At 31.0% G+C, this 22496-nt stretch overlaps 1 protein-coding gene across 5 annotated transcripts in view; it reads left to right on the plus strand.

Annotated features, from left to right (window-relative positions):
* Positions 1–22496, plus strand: part of LOC118199327 (axotactin-like) — a 260812-nt gene that overhangs the window by 96401 nt on the left and 141915 nt on the right. For 4 of the 5 annotated variants that reach the window (XM_085824186.1, XM_085824184.1, XM_085824183.1 and 1 more), the window contains 3 exons: positions 4227–4413; positions 8467–8624; positions 11061–11234. In XM_085824186.1, the coding sequence (XP_085680312.1) occupies positions 4244–4413; positions 8467–8624; positions 11061–11234 (502 nt within the window). In that variant the 5' untranslated portion in view covers positions 4227–4243. Of the gene's footprint in view, positions 1–4226; positions 4414–8466; positions 8625–11060; positions 11235–22496 lie in introns of those variants that run through there. The other variant, XM_085824187.1, reaches the window with a different exon arrangement.

A 22496-nucleotide genomic window follows, 5' to 3' on the forward strand; every position in this document is an offset into this window, starting at 1 on the left:
TCTCCAGAAAGACATCTTTATGATGACAGTTATCCTTAGACATAAATTAACTAATCTAGATGTGTTTTTAGTATCCGTGTTTTTGATCTATTTCTACATTAGTGGCAAAGAGCAGTTAAGGCAATTATCCTTTGACATAAATTAATTCATTTGTAGCAACTTTAGACTCTTTGTTCTTGATCTGTTTTTTATTACATTAGGAACAAAGGGAGAATGTAATATGTGTACTATAAAGGGAGAATGTAATATGTGTGTAATATGTATAATTATGTAAGTAATTTAACGGATATACCAATTAAATTGTATAAATGAATTCCTTAACAGAGAAATGCCGTTTAACTTAACGAGATGACAAAAGGACCCTTTATTATTTATTTTCGCATTTACTTATTAGACTTCCGGTTTTAGTTTTTAGGCCACAAAGGCTTAAACTTACTAGTCTCTAAACTTGCCTGTTTTATTTTATTACCCACTCCTGGGCAAGTGCTCGATGCTGTGTAGAGCAACGTACAGTAATTATCCATATCTTTTTCTTTTTAGTCCAAAGGGATTTGAATCCCGGAGGACTATTAGTTTCGTTTTGGCATTTTGCGTCGGACTCATAAATGTCGGTTCACTTTTCAAACTGTTGCCACAAAATGTTAGAGTCCTGCATTATATTTGAAGAAATTAAATAATGAAAAATCTGCATAAATGTATGTATATTTCTCGTATTGTGATAAAACAACGGTACATAGAGTCATCGAATTTTGAATAACGTAATCCTTCAACGAATATGAGCAAGTGGAAGACCAAATTTGTAATTTGAAATTTGTTTTATGATCGATTTCCTATTTTTTAAAACTTTGACGAATTTTTGATTAACAAACTCAAGGATTTCAAAGCGAGCAATGGCAACGTTGTGCAGAAAAAACATTTTTATCTCCAGCGCGTGAGTCTCTGTATCGGAAATTCTAAAGATAGGCTCGTTTTAAAACTATTTTGCGATATTGCTGTTGCACTGGATCTTATGGTTTAAGTGCGAGGAACATGATATTTAATAAAGAAAGGTAACACACAAAATGTTAAAAAACGCCCCTTTGGACGTAATTTAAAATCTGAAACATTTCAGATTTTTTTTTTTTTTTTTTTTTTTTTTTTTTTTTTTTTTGTGGCTACTGGCTAATATGGAAAATATGGTAACTTGGGAGAAGGCCGAAGCCTGATCCTGTAAAAAGTATAACTGTTGACAAATTAAGCATTTTAATAGTCAGGCGCGAAATAAAACAAAAGTGGGGTATTTTACAGTCATAAATGTTAACGTTCGTAACGTAAAATCCTGAACAGTTAACGTAAAACCTTTTTCTTTATATTAGTTTCTCCTTCATGATATATATCATGATAGAGATGTGTCTAATAAATTAAATATGCATGCACTCGTTTGTTTAATCCTTTTTACAACTATCCGATTGCAGAATAAAAAGGGAATTTTTTATCCAATGCGATTTCCGCGTCGGAAGAATCGGTATAAACAAGGTTTGTAAAAAGTTTTCCGTTTCATCTCTCACATCATGCAGGATGTTTGAGCTGCCATTATCAGTTTTTATCAACGTTGTGTGGGCTAGTTTGGACTAACAGCATGGAAAACGAGCAGTCTTTTTTTAGGTAAGGCACTGCTTTATTGGAGAAAGAAGGAGTAAATATCATAAAAGTGTTGAAATTTAGTTTTTTTTCTAGTGGAGCATGCGCATTTTGGGGCAGCTTTAAGCCGCGTATATTTAAAATTTCGTTGCTTGTGAAATGAAGAAAGAAGTTTCTATTTATGAAAGAAATTATTTAAATTCTCCCACTTTAAGTTGAATTTTTTAAATATTATTATAAAGTAAAAAGAACACGCTGGATTTTTGTTTTGTATCAGTTTGAATATAATTAAAAAATTCCTAAATATTGACTTGAGTATTTTTGGGAAGTTGCTGATTGTTGTGATCTTAAAAAGTATTTTGTCGTACACTTTTAAAAACACGTTGGCGTGTACAAGAAAAATTAAAATTCATGTTTTTTCACACATCAAAAGTTTCTATTTTTGGAATGGACAAAGATAATGTAATTATTGAATATATTACTAAGAAATATTTCCGAAGTATTTCTAATGCCGCAGTGCCACCATATATTATCTGTGGGATTTAAAATTACTAAATAAATTAGTAATTAACATAGAAATTATTATAAATGAATTTTAAAAGTTTCGATAAGCTCTGAGAAATGATTTTCAGATATATTTATTGAAAATATTCATAATTTGATTAATGTTAATAATGCACAAAACTTATAGCAGTATTTTCATAATAAGAAAAAGTATTAAGCATTTTATAAAACATTTTACCTGACAGCTTAATATTTATACTTGATTTTCAGGTCCTTAAATGGAGTAATATATTTTATGATAAAATTTGATGCAGACTGTAGTGTTTATAGAAATTCTTTTTGACATATAGAAAAAAAAATGTGATTAAAAAAATTTTTTTTATTTATTTTTTGTAAATAGGATTTTTTTCGGAGGGTTAAATTAAAAGCAGATTTTTTTTAATAAGGAGTTCTTATTATTTTAATACATTTTTTTTTTTTCCGGAACAGTTTTTAGTTTTCAAAATATTTACTAGTGTAACAGCTTCTGAAATTATATTAATTCATTGTTAAAACTAATTGAGCATATTCGATAGATAAGATTTAATGGGATGCATGTTTTAAGAAATTTATCTGATGATTGAATGCAAATTAATTCAAAAGTAAAATTTTGAGAAACAAAAATAGAAAACAAAATGAATGAATGATCATAACATGCATACATGTCCATGATATTTTTGTCTAATTTTTAATTCCCATATGCTAATGATCGACAGTTTTCATATAGTGGAATAAAAATGTTATTAAATTTAAATGACTCATTTAATTCCATCTTCCCCATTCATCTTCCATTTTGATCAAGTGTAGCTCACAGAGATAATTAATTGTTGTTGGCTCTCATAGTTTTATGTGACATAGCTAATTTTTGTTTTTAACTTCTTCCACCAACCATAAATGGCACAGTTTATCATAAATGTGAGCAGGTTTCTCTGAAAACAATTTTCTGCTAGTTCTTCCTTATCACTTTGACGGCAACCCCCCCCCCCGCCCAGCAGTGCATAATTTTATTGCATTTACATTTCCATTTGGTTTCTAGCCATATCCCACAAATTTGTTGTTAAAAAAAGTTAGTGAGTAGAAAAGTTAAGAAACTGCGTGGAAACTTCCATTGCAAACCAAATGGAACAAGAATGAGCATGTAAATATGTGTAGAACATGTACAGATAATTGATATAACATAGCATGCTTTTTAACAGTTGTTACCATTAAAGTTATTACTATCAGTTAAGAATAAAGGAAAGTCATGATAAAAAAACTAACATTGAAAAAGACAAATTCTTGCAGTATTTAATTTAGATGCATTAAAAATTAAAAATGAATATGAAATTTATTTTTGGGAAAAATACATGAATTTCTGATATGGCATACATAAATCTCATAATTTGTTATGAAGGAAATACTCTAATAAAAGATTTATTTAAAATCTGCAGTGTAAATAGAAATGTTTTCATAAAATGTTATCAAACAGTTATTTAATATAGATAAGGCATTATATAGTTGTGGGAAAATGATAAGAAAATAATACATATATTATACATTTCTTGATATGAAAGTAATATATATATTTTATTTATATCAATAATTTATTATTAGAAAAGGTTTTTCATATGTCAGCTCCAAGGAAAAGAAATTTTATTAAAGCAATGAATTGAGGGGGGAAGTATTTTAAGTAATATTTAAGTCAGTATTTAAAGTATTTAGTTTTCTATTGTAGTAAAAATTATTTAAAATCTATTTATAAAAAGAATTTTTAACCATAAAAAATTCTAAATATTAAAATAAAAATTTTAAGTACTGAAAATGTAACTATTGTCATTGACTGCAGATTAATTGTATTGTCAAGAGGGACAAACCAATCTACTACCAATTAACAATAACCAAATTAAGTGAGAGTGTTTCATCTGTTTTTCAAGTAAAGATCAAATTAGTTATTTTGCTAGAATTATATTATAAGCTACGAACAATACTAATATAAACATTTCTTTTTAAAATGTCATATAAAAAAATGCTGTTAACTCTGTTACTTTAAAAAATTTCTAATTTTTGCAAAATTTTATTTGCAGTATTCAGGCCATTCATCATGTTTAAAATACTTATCATCTTTTCAATATTCATTGCAACATCATCCTCTGAACATTCATCAGAGATTTCGTCTAGTCAACTTTTCACATTTGCTCAGCCTCAGTCATTCCTTCAGTTGCAACCAGAATGGCCTTTGCCTGCCATCAGGGAAGTAACTTTCAAATTCAGGTGGGTGTTTCCTCACACTTTATCAGATATTTTTTCATATGTTACCTGAAATATCTAGTCAAATAATGTAAAGTATAATGATTTGTTTGAAAGTTTATGTAGTATTTTAACAGTAACAATAAAATTTTTAACACAGGTTCATTTTTAAAATTAAGTGCTTAATTTTTATTCTTCATTGGATGAACTTATTTATATCCTTATTATTAAGTATTTGTTTACTTGTTTAAAAATTATTACTAATGAAAAGTGGTTTTTTTTAAAATTTATTTTTTAAATATAAGAATGTCTTATAAAAATCCTTATGCAGCCATTATCATTTTCATAATCATTTGTAGCAGACATTTACTTTCAATTACCAATAGATTTTTAATGAAACAAATGTTCATGTTATGGTATTTTTGAATCAAATCTAAAATTTTCAATTTGTATAATTAATTATTTTTGATAAAGATTTATACTCATTCTAAAAGTTAAAACTAAAACTTTGGCTCACTAATAGGGGGTGGGGATTAAGATATTTAATTTCTAAATATGGAATTTTTTTGATTTTTCAGTCTCAGAACACCGAATTTATCATTCTTGAGGGATGAGTTAAAAAAATTGACCGTACTTTCTGATTATCCACACCCTACTCTTGAAAACAGCCAACCACTGGTAATTAATTTTTCACCAAGACACAAAAGATAACGGTCATGTATCAATAATAAAACATTTACCTTTTTTCTTATAGTGCATACATGTCTTGTAGTGTACCACATGTATCAGAAGTGCAGCAATGTATTTTAGCTTCAAAAACATCAGAGAATTGCCCAAACAAGGTATTGTACACAATTTCGTGGTGGACTTGATGTTAGTCTTCCCATGTAGACAGTTTTAGCTTTTAAAAAAAAAAAAAAAAAAAAAAAAAAAAAAAAAAAAAAAAACTAGAGTCTTGAACAAATTTGGTATTGTGTAAAAATTTTGATCCATAAAATTTTATTATTTTAGTTAAGTTCACCTTCATAGAATACAGATTTTTATTTTCCTTATTGTTGAAGCAAAGACCATATTTCTGAAGAAACAGCATTTTCTTTTTCATTTGCCAGCAAGCACCCCAGTCCTATTTTGATTCCTTACAAGGGGAAAAAAAGGAATGCAACAAAACACACCCTAATCAGAAAATGATTGTCAAATTTGAAGATAGAAATCTGCTCTCATTGTCAAGTTTGAAGATGGAAATCTGCTCTCATGTGCTGCACAAAAGTATACTTGGGTTTCTACTTAAATACATTTTGGCCACCGGTTTGCCTATTTGATTCACATTGTGCAATGGCTCATGAATTCTTTTCAGGGAATTGTTAATAATCAGGGTTATTTTTTTTCTCTACTTAATGCCTTTTAGTGATACTCTTGTGATTTGCTAGTAATATGGTAAGTAAGTAACATCCTTTAATTTGTAATTTTTTTTGCATTCAATATGTTCAAAACATTTTCATAATAATTTTTAAAACGCTACAAGTGTATCATATTTACATGAAATTTTATTACTTTAGGATCCTAAATCCATGTTCATAAATGATCTCAAACTTTAAGTATCTTGATCAATTTTTGTGGTTTAAGACTTGAAATTTATGCATAAACCTTATATTTTTTAGAATGAGTAAAAACTTTTACTCACCATAACTGTATATGGCATATATTTTTTATAATGAGTAAAAATTTTTACTCACCATAACTGTATATGGCATGGGGCTGTAACTGTATGGAAAAATTATATATTTACAAAATTGATTTAAAAAAATAAAAAAATGTGGAAAGTTTCAGATTTTAAATTACGTGCAAAGGGGCATTTTTTAAAGTTTTGAGTGTTACCTTTATTTATTAAATATCATGCGCACTTAAAACCATAAAATTCAGTTTAATAGCAGTGTCGCAAAATAATTTTAAAAAGAGCATATCTTTAGAATTTCCAATACACAGTTCCGCGTGCTGGAGTTAAAAAGTTTTTTTTTCCCCTGTAGAGTGTTGCCATTGCTCCCTTTTAAGATGTTGAGATTGTTAATCAAAAATTCATTAAAGTTTTACAAAATTTGAACTCAATAATAAAACAAATTCCAAATTTCAAATTTGGGCCTTCAAATACCCATATTCGCAGTAGGATTATGTCATTCAAAATTCGATGGCTCTAGGTACCATTGTTTTATCACAATGTGAGAAATAATGTGTAAGTATTTATGCAGATATTTGGTGGCAATGATTCGAAAAGTGATATGCTGTTTATAGAGTTCTGACGCAAAATCGCAAAACGAAAACAATAGTCCTTCAAGAACAAAGCTCTTTTGGACCAAAATTGCCCAAATGTAAATATTTGTCTTATTTATAAAGCACTTTTGTAATTGAAAATATGTGTCTGTGACTTATAGTTCTAAAAACGTAAAATATGCAAAAGAACTTTAATGGGCATGCTATGTATACTGTTAATTTAAGCCAAAGTGGGATTTTAAAATTGGAGAATAGAAAAAATAGCAATGTACAAATGATATAATAATAAATATTGAAATCGATCTTCAATATATATATAAAGTCATTTTTTAAGACCCAAATTATTGAAGACCCAATCACTGGTGAGTGGAAGATCAGCAGACATATCATGTTAAAGTATTTGCTTTGAATTTGTCCTGCATATTAACTTTATATCTTAAAAATCTGTAAAATTAAGTCTTCCTTAAAATCAAAATAATTTGGTATATATGTAAGGCAAAGGAACATTTTTTGTCTTCAACTGATAGTATTAATCATGTTTATAAATGATTTGAAAAAATTGAGAAATGTATTAACAAAATTACCTATTCTTTTACAAAGAATATTTTGCTATTCCTGTTAGTGTAAAAGTACCCAGATAAAATGTTTTAGTATATTTGTAGTGTGTAGGAAGGTACTGATTTATGGGATCAATTTTAAAAAGTTTGTAAAATACATGCTTGAAGGAAAGCAAGTATCAGAAAAGGGTGAACTGGCTCTTTTCTCCGAGCCATTCTATTCAGCCTAAGGGTAGAAATGCTGGCTGTCATAATGTTGGGTACAGCTTCAAATTGCTGATAAGACATGGTTATTATTGTAAATGTATAGTGTCCTTGTTGAAGCATGAGGGTATGTAAAATGCTATCAAACTCTCTTTAACAAACAAGTTCTCTTGAGAGGTGAATGCTAAGAGACCTTTGGATCCATCTCCTGGGATTTTTATCAAAATTGGGATGGAGCTGTGCAAACTCACATAGCGAGCCATGGGGTGCCCAAGAGACCTTTGCCAGTAACTATTTGCTTTTGGCCATGATCAGTTCTTGGAAATGATATATTCAGTTGAGGATAATAAACCACAACAACACTTTTTTCTGAATAATTTAAAATTTTTTTTAAAAATATCTTACATGTAGGATGATACAAAAGTACTTAATTCCATACATTTTTGGATGAATTACACTTCATTATTTGCAAATTAGAAAGTTTTCAGGGATTGTTTCTGTAATACAATAAAAGCCCGACTGTCCAGCATTCAGCAGAAGTTGCCATATTTTCAAAATGCGCCAAACTCTGGTAACCATGCTCATAACAATTCTTCAGTTTTAATAGGCACTGCTGCCGGCAGTCTTTTTTTTCTAGTCAAACAGCTGTTATAGACATAGTATTTTGCTAAAAACTCGCTTTAAGGGAATAATTCATTTGAATTCTTTATTAAAGCTATTGCCATGAATTTTTCACTAGAACAGATGAAAAAAATATTCACTTGTAAATAAGCTTATTGACTGATTTTTTAGATAAATACATATATAAAATATAAAGTGGGTATGTGTATCATAAGTAAGTTTTTTGCAAATATAAGACTTTCTTCTATAAAAAATTGCACTGAAATGGTTGCATTACTATATAAGTAACCTTTTAGTATTGTTACATAAAAACACATCGATGAATTAGATTGCTTCTGTAAAATTTGTCATGTAAGCAAATGTTATATATATTGTGTAGTGTTATAATTTTTATAGATTTCTTTTGCTAATTTATTTTTGTATAATCCAGAACAGATCGGCCTCATGGTCTCCTTCTCTTCCATGGCTCCACTACAGATACAAGCCTCTTTCCACTGTATGAATTATATTTAATGCTAGAAAATGGACAGCTAAAAATCATTCATGTGTTCCGTGATGGTCATGATGAAACATATTTTGTCGGAAAAGGTAAGTTTGCTGTATGTAGTATTTTCATTGAAATATTTTTGCTGGGATGGCATACTACATCTAATAAGTAATGAATGATGTATAAAAGAGAGTATTAATTATATTTTAATGGTGAAAATAATAAATGCTTATTGTTTTCATAAATTAATAATTTTGAAATAAAAAAATTTAAAAATATGTAAAATCTGAAGATCTGAAGGCATCTGAAAGAAAATATGGCATAAAATGTAAGATTCAGTTTCATATGATAATGCTTACTAATGTAGTCATTTTATACATTGCACTGTAACATTTCTTTTTCCATCTGTAAGTGATTCCCTTAAGTTTTGAGGAAGATAGGAAGCAATTGAAAATCTGACTGCTAAAAATTTTTATATACACATTTTGAGAAACTATATAACTGGAAGTGAAGTTTTTTTTATGACCACCATGTGTAAAATTGGTTTGTCTTACTTTTAGTTCAAGTTAATATGAATTGCAAAGATGTTTGTAGACAGCTTGTTTACATTCTGTAGTTTTGAGGTTTTTTTTTTTTTTTTTTTTTTTTGAAAAGATATAAATTTTGAAAAGTAGCATTCATGCAAGTTTCCCTAGCATAAAAAGGAAAATTGAGTAAAGAAAAAGGACTACGGAATAGAGGAATTTTCTTATAATAAATCCAAAATTTCAAATCTGCTACTTTTAACTAATTATTAGTAGTATTCAGTCATACATGTAGGGAATAGCAGTCTAAGATTTATTTTAAGAGTATTCTTATTGCTAGGGTATTTGTTGTAAGCAGTTATTTATTTATTCTTTTACTTAATTGTAAATATAAGAGTTATTTGAGAATAACTTATGTTTAGGAAATGCATTTTTTTATGTAAAATGCTTGTATACACTTTTATGAAAAAAATTTTCCTCCTTCAGAAAGTATCCGTATTATTTATCCCTTTATCTGCATTATGTTTTCCTCTTGAACTTGTAGAAATGTTATTTTCTTTGTATGTAGTTGTAATTAAAAAAATTAATAAACATGATAAATAATAAATAATTTAAATAATCCTTAATGTAGAAGTTTATATTAGTTTCCTATTTATGTTCAGGTAATACAAATTTATAGTAAAATTTTAAAAGAGGAAATGTAAATAGAATTAAAAAAGTATGTATGATCTACAGTTGGCATAATTCTCTAATCTCCATGATTTTTGAGCCTATGGTGTGCAGTTCATTAAAGTCCAGTGTCCTGAAATTTTTTAATATACAATTTTGTCATTCACAGGGGGTTGAAAATTAGAGGCACTTGTGTCTCTTAACTGAATAATAATAATTTTTGCTTTTGACAAAAGGGTACTTTTCCGTTTTGCCGGCGCAGATGATAAAGTGGCCAATAATGGTACAACTGATGCCAAAATGAATATCCTCGCTGATAACCTTTTACACCTCATTTTCATAACAAGTCAGAGCAGTTTCTTATCAGATTGATTGTTTCTTTCAATATTGGCATACAATTACATAGAATTTTTACCAGATAGTTCAATTTTATGCCTTAAGGTCATTCACGGTAATTAAGTCAATTAGGATGCAATCACACTGCTCACTCGAAATACAGAAAAGGCAAAGGGTTAAATTCATCAATTCTAATGAGAATGCACTAGTGAAGTAAAGCACAGGAAGTGAATATTAATTAGATCAATACATAATTTCTGAGTAAGCTGTTCGTACAAATTGAAATAATTCTTTCATTTAAACTTGTATTCCAAATTAAGATTTAACTTAATTAATGTAGATAATTACTGAGAGAATCAGATTTTCATAGCGTAGTTTACATGAGGTGAGATCACTTGGGGTCACGTGATATGAACCGGCAAATCAGGATGTTGAACCATATAAAAGCATAATAAATTCTCAAATTAATGTCTTTTTACAAATTTATTGTCTTTATTTATTAGCTTTATATAAAATTTTAAACGATATTAAAATGTTTATGCCTTCAAAATAAAAAATTCTTAAGAACTAACATTTGTTAACATTTTTTATGTGTGTACTGTATGTTGTCACCAATAAAATCTGCTTGGCGAGATTTGCGCCGGCGGAACAGAAAACTACCTAGAAAAGATATATATATATACACCCCTTAGATTGCTTAGTACTTTAAAGCTATTTCTTTTAGGATACACTGAACAAGCACTTTAGTAGATATGCTTGCACAAAGGGGAGAATTTTATTTGCTGCACCCTTACAGAAAAGTGAATTGTTCTGTTTATCATATGTCCAGGTAATCAGGTCAGTTGCTGACTTCATTTTGGATATGTTAGTGATAATTGTGGTTCGAAACATAATGGTTTTAGCACTGCAGAAATCGCACACTCTTAGGATTCTTTGGAAAGTCTGTGTGTCAAGCTTGATGTAGAGGATTTGTTTAATATTCTAATAAGTATTTCTTTCTCCATCTAGGCTTGAATCGGGATAAGTGGCATCATGTAACTATGAGAATTAATCCTGGCACTGCTCATTTGTCTGTCAGAGTGGATGAAGATACTCAAATGACTAAAAGCATATCTGCTTTGACCCTTGATCCAAATTACAGTATTAAAGATGTTGTGCCTGAAACAGTAATGTATTTTGGAGGTAAAGAGAACTGGTATTTATATGTTAATAGATACCCAGTTGTTAAATGTGTGCCAAATATGGTGGCTTATCTATATCACATCATAAACAGTTGTGTAATAATACAGTGAACCCTTATTAATACGAATCTCAAGAACTGGAAAATCAAGAGTTCATGTTAAAAAAATTTGAGTTAACTGGGGCCTCAAATGTTATTTTGGAAATCATTTTTTCTATGCATTAACCATTTATAGTGTATTGTTAAATAAGTACTACAATATATTATGCATATTGTCACAGAAAGACTACAGTACTACATTAACTATTGTACTGTAACTTGAAAAAATGAACTCTCATATTACCAACTTCGTGGTGAACCATATTCATGGCTTCCATAAAACTATCTATCGACTCAAATGTTACAGCAAAACGTTCTACAGTGGCCAAAGCATGTAACATTTTCTGGCAGATGTATGGAATAATATTATCCTCTTAACTTTCTTTTAATGACATTTACTGCACCTGAGACACAGCTGCTTGCACATCAGATTTCAATTAAGTGCACATGGCCACATCATCATCTGTACTTAAAAACTCCTCAAAATTGATCTCTGAGATCATGATTATTGGTGCTTGAGAAATAACTCATGTGACGATGTCAAAAATGATTTTATTATTAATTAATAATTGAGTATCAGACAACAGGGTAACCTTTTCTGTTGTCAATATTATGTTCAGCCACAATAACAGACTTCAGCCGACCCTGGTGTGAAGTGTTGAGTATACATGATTTCATGTTTATATATATAGTTTATGTAAGAATTTTTTTATCTGAGACTCAGAAAAGCTTAAATATATGCGGGTGATAAATCTAACTATAGTAAATAGTTAAACTAATTTAATTCAGGCTTAACTTTTCAGTACTGAATAGAATCAAAACAAAAGATAATGAAACATATGTTTAGTTGCCAGTCTACCAGTGATGTATAGCATTTAATTGTATTTATTGTAATTTATATGCATAAATTGCCAGTGATGTATAGCAGAGGCTAGTTAAGCTTTCATTATGATAGCTATGAATCTGAAGGCTTTTGGATATCATAAACGAAAAGTAAAATTTTCCAGTTAATGGATTTGGGGAGAAAGTAGAGAAGTGGTAATAAATGAATATGATATAGCAGAAGTTTCTATTGCAGTTACAATGCTCCAATCATGAATCACCTAATGGATGGTGAAATGTGTACCATATAGCATAGTTCTAAATTTTAAAAAAAATGTTACTATCAATAATGGAAAGAGTGACAGGGAGGTTGTTGAAAATGAAAAAAATTTTATTGCCAGTTTAAGGGGAATTCTCGACATGGCAATTGCAGGACTTGAATAATAGAACTTTCAGAAATTATGTTTATCTGTAAAATTAATCAGAAATTTTGTTTACCTATAAAATTAAAAAGAAAGTATTAACGTAAAAACAGAGCAACTTAAGTTTTGATTCCTTTAATGCCATTTTAAAGCTTTAATATTTTTAATTTTAAAATTCCTGCATGTCATTTTTCTAGATTTAAATCAATGCTCTAAAATTCGTGATACTCCAAAATATGGAATTGTCATTAGCGTTCTGCATTAACTTTAATGGAATAAAATGACAAGTAATATTCATCACAACAGTTCTAGGATTCTAGAGATTCTGTTCGGTAACTTTTCACAGCATTCTGACATAATTTGTGTACGTTCAAAATTTAAAATAAAACATTCTGTTTCAACATATCATATATGTGAAATAATGGCCCGTCAATGACACTTAGCTTCGGTATCACATTTAATATAGTCTGGCCCGCACCAAGCCTAATCGGCGCCGTTGTGCAAATGTCTAGCGAGCGCCTTCATGCAGAGACGATATTAAAGGAAAATTGCTTATAGTTAACACTTAAAATGAAGCATTATTAATACAATAATATGAAAAACCAAAAAAATTACATTTTATCTTTTAATTTGTTTAAATATGCAAACATTTTGTGCTTTGTTAAATCCCACACTCAAACATATTTATTGAAGACTTATAATTAAGTTATAAAAAAATCGCCCAACCAGTATAGTGGTTAACATCGCTGACTGCTGTGCTGAAGGGCCCGGAGAAGGCATGATTGTTTGTAAATGTATAGTGTCTGTGCGGCATGGGGGCACTCTAAATATGCGGTGAGCCGAAAGACCTCTGGAGAGGTTGGTGGTAGGAGACCGGATGTACGAGATGCTTGGACCCTTCCCCCCTGGTTGCTGTCCATCAAAATTGGAGGCAAAACTGAGCTAAATCGCTTTGTCACCTGTAAGGGGCTGAAGGCTGTTGTGAACGACAGATGTATCTTGAGCTCCTTGCGCCAAGGAATCTCGTGGGCTTGGACTGATTGTAGGTCAGATAAGTCAGCATTAGTCAACAACAATAACATGATATACAAAAGTAACACTGTAAGTGAAGCGAAATAATATACTAAACACATTGGATACCAAATATATTGCTGAACACAATTTTTACCTTAAAATTAAACCAAATTAATTTACATATTTAAGAAGTTTGTACTGAGTAAATTGTTGTTTGCAGCATAGTTTACCACAAGGTTCAAACTGTGATTATAACAGGACACAAAAGATGCTCTAGGGCTGATATCTAGACATACTATATCCAAAATTCTTTTCTGCACAAGGCTAATGTTGTTGACTATGATATAGCTTAGAGTTTCAATTGGCAATTTATATTGGTATGATTTTTATCGGCAAATGCTTTTTGCAGTTTTTGACATAAGTTGAGCTGATTTTGTAAATATATGTGAACGAAAATACGTGATGCCGATGTGTATGCAAGGGTAGAGGCCTGCACCATAGGTGTGTTCGACAAATTCCTTAGTCCTTATTTTGTGTCTACTGTTACAATCGCACTAATTTGTGCACCATTTAACTTTTTTCTGATTTTTTTTGCTGATTGCTTGTTGTTATTTTTATTTTACATAGAAAAAGGTAAGTGCACTTACGTATTATGTTAAATTTAGGATAGCTTTGTAATTCAGAAAAGTGACGATTTGAGCCTAATTACTCGAATTTTTTTTTTTTTTTTTTTACATGATCCATTTGTTTAACTAAAAATTATTATCTTTCTAGAAGAAAGGATTGACATATTTATGGAGCACCACTGAAATTAAAACATACCTATTTGAGATATAAAGTAAAAATATACAAGGTATTCTAAAGTAAAAAACTGGCCACTTTCTAATTTTTAGTGGTACAGAAAACCAAAGGAAAATATTTCATTATTTCATCACGTCTTAAATGGACACTTAAATTTGATTTATTTACGTTACTAAACAAAAGATTGAATTATTTGGTATGGTCTAATAGTTCATATATTTTCCAAGCAATGGTTTAAGATATACTCAGTTTTTCAGAAGGTAAAATATTTCAAACAGTGACTTTCCAAGTGTTTCGAAGAAGTAGAGTTTTACACAATAGTTCTTATAATAGTTATTTTCTACTTTTATTTTTATTTCCGCTTTTCCTGTTTTCATTTGTCCCCAGATGTCGGAAGAAAAACGGAAAAATCTGTGTGGGTATCAGAATTTAATGAAGAAAACGAAAGTGAGAGGAAGACTTAATAAACCAGAACTTTAAAATTACTCAGTTTTTGCAAAACCCAGAGAATATCCATGCTGACGCTATTAGCCCTTGTTGTCCATCAACGTGTCAGCTACCATTGAAATTACCAAAAAGAACCTAATAATCAGAAAGAATTAGAAAGTGTTTTCACCCGGAAATTACCTTTAACTTCAATGCAGACGGTCAAAAAAACAGAAGAAACACTAGTGAAATCTAAAATTTCTTCAGTAGATATGCATTTGCCTGTGCCTGATGATTCCGGATTATGCGGAAGTCCATTACTGAAATCTTAAGTTCAAGCCTTAAGAGAAAATGGTCCTGGATATTATGAAAACCTGGTTTCCAGTTTCAGTTTCCCAAAAGACAAAAATTGACGTAATTTTTTTTAGATATACTTTTGTCGAATCTTGCTAAACAACATAAGAGTTAAAAGGGACTGGTTTCTTAATTCTGTTAAAAAAAAATCTGTTCATTGTTTTTGTTGCAAAATTTTTAACAGTTTCAGCAACATAAACTTGAGTAGTTCTGAATTTAATGACTAGAACCACTTAATTTAGCACTTAAAACTTCATGAAAAAAATAAAATGCATTTCTGGAATCTGCGTCTTTGGTCCGATTTCTTACAACAATTAAGAAAGAATAAACCTGTTGATTTGGATTTCAAAATTTATTAAAAAAAGGGACTAAGCATTGGAGAGATGTTATTGAAAGAATTATCTATGCCATTCAGTTTTTAGCCAAACAAAACTTAGCCTTCCTTGGTTCCAGTAACAAATTATTCGAAAGAAATACTAATTTTAAAAGTTATAGAAATGATCACAAAATCTGACCCTATCATTTCTGTATATATTAATTAAATTCAAACTGTAAAACATATGCCTCATTACCTTGGAGATAAAATTCAAAATGAAACAATTAGCTTATCAGGGGATAATATAAAGAGAATTATTTTAAATAAGGTCAACCAGGCAAAGTATTCTTCTATTTTACTTGATTGTACCCCTGATGCCAGCCATCAAGAGCAGATATCAATTTAGATGAGGTATCTTAATTTAGAAAACACAGGCATGAGTATTTAAGAAAGGTTTTTAGTATTTTTTGTTACAACAGATACGACCGGTGAAGGCCGAACAACGTTCTTATGAAACACTTTAGAGGAAAATGGTTTAGATATTAGTAAATTTACTTGGCAAAGAATACAACAATGATTCAAACATGGGAGGCAAATAGTTTTCGAGTAATTATGCTCAAATCATTGCTTTTCCGATTAAAAAAGTTAACCTACATTTAACATAATATGTAACTGTAAATACCTTTTTTTACGTAGAATGACAATAACAACAAGCAATCACAAAAAAAGATAAATGTTGTAGAAATTATTATGATTGCAACAGTAGACACAAAATAAGGATTAAGCAATTTGTTGAATGCGTCTACACTTACATACGCATTGGCATCAAGTATTTTCACGTTCAAATAAGACAGAAGAGAACACCAGAGATGAACTTGTGCCCTGGTTATAACTTTCGGTCAAATAAGACAATGGAAGATTGTCTTCGAATGTTAGATGAAATGCTAGATGGAAGGGGCACTCAGATCAGGCAAGCTCGAGGCTGCCTTAACACAGTTAAATGTCCCAACTCCTCGAGGCGATTCAAGAAGCCGCTAACCTATCCATTGCGCTGACGAGCTAAGAATAAGCTGAGTCGACAGGAATACTCAGCAACTTACATTCCACGTCCCTGTTCTGAAGGGATGGTAAAAACATCTGCCTTCCACAGGGGCCTCAACCCCAGAGAGCAGATAGAAGTCACTTAAACACTGTCAGACAGACCAGACCACTAATCTGGCCTGCTAACACTACATCATTCAAGCAGTTTAAAGGCTCGCTTAATTCGTCAACTCTACCGATGGGGTGTTTTGCCCTGAACAACTATAAATATCTGTCTATATAGCTCCAGCTATATATTCCTGGACGGACCAAGTACCATATGGTCCCTGCCGAGCCTGAAACAGCCATCGCCGACTGATTTTAAACACTTGTGTCCGAGACTGCCTAGGTACAGATCCTAATTAGTAGCTTCTCAAGTTTTACCTGAGTCAACCCCCAGAAGGGCGTTTAAATAAGACAGGAGACCACTGGGTGAGCAGGTGTGCCGCCATGAAGGACTTTCAGCTTTATTGCTCATTTAGTAGGACCATGTTTATTCAAATTTTATAATCTATGCAATATATGAAATTTGGATATATACATTAAATCATTATGCATAAATATATACATTAAATAAAGTTATGAGAAGAATTTTGATATATATACATGAAAATTATGTAATTCGAATTCTGCAATAGCTGCGGAGATAAATTTAGAGCTTTTATAGGCTCATAAGTATTTGAACAGTTCATAGGAATTTGAGTTCATAAAGATATTAAGTACATAAGTTCAATTAGTTTATTGGAATTAGAGTTCTTAGGAGTTTATAGAGTTATTTAAAAGGGTTAACAGTTCATAGGTTCCTTTTTGATGTCTTGATATTACGGCTGTTATTTTTCAAAGAGAATAATTCATTAGACAAGGCAATGGAACTTGACAGAACAGTTGAGGCGTAAGTGGTAATGAAACCAGTGACCAAAAAAAAAAAAAAAAAAAAACCGAAAGTGGTTTGATCCAGAGGCCAGTCAGGCAAATATTGTGCCTTTTACAAGTGCCTACAGTGCCAAAAGAATTTACAAAAAATAAATAACTTTTAATAAATTAAATAATTTAAAAATAAGTTTTAATAAAATTGATTGAAATTACTACATTTATTTTTTAACTTTGATACTGTCTGGCCAGACGGGAATTTTACTGTTGGTCCCTAGGGACCGATGGCGCACTCAGTGTGTTAATACTGAAAAAGCAATTTTTATATCATTTTCTGCCAATATTCAAAATTATTTCATTTTTCACATTTACCCAATTTTCTTGATAATTCAAATATTTAAACAGAAAAATTTAATTGTTTAATTATTTATACATTAAAGTTTTAATCACTTCCCTAGCTGAAATGTTTGAAGAATTTTACAATTCATTACTAACAGCATAATAATTCAGAATAATAATTAAAAATTGTATTTCTAATATCAAAATATTATGACTTGCTATATTTTCTTAAAAACTGCTCTACTTTTTAAAAATCTTACATGATGAAAAATTTATCAATTTGCAATTCAATTACAATACAAAATATCTTTAACTGCATTACATCTGTAACTGATTTAAGGATAATGCTTACTGTTTGGGGACAATGTATATGCGTTAATGCCCCTTCATGAGAAAAACTTTTTTTTTTCAAATGTTTTATGCCTATAATTTTATCATATGGGTATCATTTCAAATTCATTTATAGTTTTTCAATGGGCTGATTAATTTTTGTGGAAAAAAAAGATTGGGTGTTGCCATTTCAAAATTTCAAAATTTTTTGTCTGTAACCATAATTATGAGAGTTCTGTTGTTTAAGTCTTCAGAATCTTGAGTACGTACCTTCACATAACAATATCTAAAATTTCATTTTGATTGGCTGAGCAGATAAACTGTTAGGGGTTCAGTTGGGGAAGTTTTTTTTTTTTTTAATGTCCACCTGACGCACATGCATAAGATGTATACATATATATGTAATATATTCAGGAGCAGGAGTTTTGATGGTGTAGAAGTGTTGATCCATAATAACTAGGAAATTGGAGGTGAAGGCAGATTAAATCTTCAGTTTTATTTTTAGCAACATGTTGTGGCTACACACAAGTCAGCATATTAAACATGCCTGTTCCAAAGGGCTTACAGATGGAGGACAAAATAATGCGAACACCTGTGAAAAAGTATGACGTATTTCACACCTGCAGTACAGCCGTGTCACCTGCAACAGAAGTCTGCCACCTAGTGAACATGAAGACAAAGGTATCAGTCTCTCAACAGCAGTCACCTTCGTTGCATGCTTCAATCCAACAGTCTGTGAGAAGTTGAAATGTCAGACCTGTCAGAGTTCCAAAGAGGAATGAGTTCCAAAAAGTGTGTTTAAGTGAAGCATCAGTTATGGAAACAGCAAACCTTGTGGGTGTGCAAGGAGTATGGTATCAGCCGTTAAGACAGCATACTCGAAAGTGGGTAAGACGACTTCTTCAAAGCACAACAGTGGCCGAAAGTCAAAGCTGGCTGATAGTGATAGACGGGTCTTGAAGTGCATAGTAAGCCGAAAGCACAAGCAATTGTTATCTGAGATAACATCCGAAATGAACAGTCATCTCCAGGACCCCGTTTCAACAAAAACTGTCAAAAGGGAACTTCATGCTGTGAACATTTATGGCAGAGTGGCAATTCGTAAACCCTTGGTGAAAGCAACTAATACTTTCAAGCAATGCCAGTGGTGCAGAGATCACAAACGCTGGTCCTGACAGCAGTGAATTATCATTCTCCCTATTTCAATTTCAGATAACCAGATGCGTTTATGTCTGGAGAACGCCCAAAAAAGCATTTCTTTCTGACTGCCTCTTTCCGACTGTGAAGCATGGGGGTGGTGCCATTATGGTATGGGGTGCGATATATTGGTGCGGTCTTGGACTACTTGTTATTCTGCATGGGAAGATTACATCCAATCACTATCCAAGCATTCTAGGGATCATGTCCAGACTGTATTCCCTGGGAAGCGACGGCCTTTTTTCAAAACGAAACGCCCCTATACAGTATTCAAAAATGGTTCTAAGAGCGAGCATGACGATGCAACTGAACATATCGCCTGGCCCGCCTCAGTCTTTGGACTTGAATATTATTGAACATTTACAGGCATATTTGGAGTCCAAACTTCATTCCCGATTTCCACCTCCATCCGGACTTTCGAAATTAGAGACCGCTCTGCAGAAGGAATAGCGTAATATTCCTTTAAGTATTGTGCATTACATTTATGCATCTATCCCAGGTTGCATTCAATCTGTACTTCAGTCAAAGGGTGGTCCAACCCCGTATTAATAAAGGTTTTCCATTATTTCACAGGTGTTCTTATTATTTTGTCCTCCATCTGTACATTTTTGATGGATTTGCAGCAAAAAAGAAGAAGCAGACTGACTGCAGTCCAGCTAAGGCAAAGCATAGAAAGAAAGTGTGTAATGTTCAGGATGAAATCGTTACTCAAGCTGAGTTAGTTTTGGTTCTCAAAGCATTTTGATTGGATAGTTAATATTGCTGTAAAATTATTACTGGCTGCTTGAGTTTTACATCACCAGAATTACATAGTCATATGACATAGATTTTTCTTAAAATGACGCACTGCAAATAGATGTTGCTATTTTTAGAGTAGAGAAGGGAAATTAATTTACGCTGCTAATTTAACCTTTTGCATATTCTTTATTTTTCTTGCATATTCCCTCCCCCCCCTACAAGAAGAAAAAGGCATAGAAAATTTTGATCCTGTAAAGTATAATTTATAAATATCAATTTTTTTAAAATAATTTTTTAATTTTTAGACTCCTATTGAATTTTTCAATATTTCAATCCAAAAGTCTTTTTGTTTGAAAGTTCACATAATCATAATTCTTCAGGTTCTTGTTTTCACGGAATAACTTTTACATAATCATTACTTACAATTAAATGTAATGCACATAAATATTTATGATACTAATTTCCATACTGATAAATTATATTTTATTACCATAAATATAATAGGAGTAACAGTTTCAGAAATTATGGTTTCACCATTATCTTTCTTTTACAATTCCTGACCAAAACTGGAAGGCCTCGCAATACTTCGAAGCAAACATATCCATCAATAGGGCTGTCCTCTTGAGCTAACCAGTGTGTTCTCTGCATTGGTGGCTTAGGGTGCCTTGGCAGTTACTTGAAAAGGCCTTCTTTCCTTGCATAAGGTAACTGGCCTTTGAGAACTGCACTAATACATTCCACAATAAAAAAAGTATAATAATATTAAAAAAATTACACACACTCGTAAAATGAGAGCCTCCAACATTATCTTGCATGAGGAGGGTAAAAGAAACAACTGTACAGAGGTAATTACAGGCCTCTGTTTAGGAACGAATACTCCCTCACTATACTTTATACTTAACACACAATCACCCATAAATTTTAACATGCATTTACCATAATTTCATATTACTTATCTGTACTAATTTCACTTATTTTTTACATCTACTTCATTTTTTAGAATAATTATAAAAATCTTATCAAAATTTATATTTTGCAACTATGGAAACAATGATTTTGCTCAAAATTTCAGGATTTCTATTTTTTCAAATTATCTCTCGTCATGTGCTAATGCTTTCTTTCTAATGCTTTTTCTTCCACCCTGCTGTCCCAACCTTTCTGTTGAAGGGGGGGGTATATGTAAGGAAAAAATATGTAAGAAAAATTAAGAATTTGTAAAAAATTAAATTAGCAGCATAAATTAATTTCCCTTCTCTATTCTAAAAATAGCAACATCTATTTGCACTGTGTCTTTCGAGAAACATCTATGTCATACATGCATATATGCATATATTCATAAAATGCCTCTAGCATAAAGTAATATATACATATAATTTAAATTATTATGATTATAATGATTATGATTATATTATGATGCATATAATTTAAATTATTATGATTATATATATATTATTATGATTACTGAAAATATTTTAAAAATTCGTAAAGATTGAAGGATTGGTAGAATTGAATGCAAAAGGCAAAAAAGTTATTCTTGTGAAGGGCTTTTTTTTTTTTTTTTTTTTTTTGGAAGAAAAAAATAAGAGTTGAAGTTTTTGTTTATAGGGGGTACTGCGGATACCATAACAAAAATATCAGAGTCCCATAAATTGCAGAGTTTTGCAATTAACAGCTCATTTTTGATTTTCCCTCATACTTTCTCATAGATAAAATTTTAATTGTGATGCTGACAAGCAAGGATAAAGCAATATTGGTGAAATAGTTTTACCTCAACCATGAATTGCCGACTGAGGTTTTTGGAAAGTTTCAGACACAGAAGGAACAGAAAAAGGTTCAGGTCCAGTAACTCTCGCCAGACTGACTTCATTGTTATGACGTTTTGAAAAAATGAAAAGTTTGTGTCATCTCCCTTGTTGTGGTGAAGTTTAGAGGTCCATACTTCCGATGTGGCTGTGCGGATGGACACTTGGAGAGAGCAATCAAATATGGCATTGTTGAATTGAAAATCAGTGATGATTCACAATGGTTCTCAATATCTTATGGAAAGATGAGGCTCATTATTCATTGCATGGAAGAGTAAACAGTGATAAAGGTAAAATCTGGGCAATACTGAGGTCTATACATTCCTATATTAAGGAGCCCCTACATTCACTGTATTTAACTGTTTGGTGGGGTTTCACTGTATCCATTATCGTGAGTCCTTTTTTCTTTGAAGAGCCCTGTGCAAAAGATGGCTGGAAGACTTACTTAATTACTGGAAAACAATGCTTGCAGTTATTGATTACTGGAAAACAATGCTTGCAGTTATTGATTACTGGAAAACAATGCTTGCAGTTATTGATTACTGGAAAACAATGCTTGCAGTTATTGCAGGAGAAAGCAATAACGATCTTACTGAAACATAATGTTCTTGATACAGTGACATTCATTGAAGATGGTGCACCTTCTCATGTCAC

Source organism: Stegodyphus dumicola, chromosome 9, assembly GCF_044657685.1.
Source record: "Stegodyphus dumicola isolate Sdum_Otavi_A_Nest chromosome 9, ASM4465768v1".
Lineage (NCBI taxonomy): Eukaryota > Metazoa > Arthropoda > Arachnida > Araneae > Eresidae > Stegodyphus > Stegodyphus dumicola.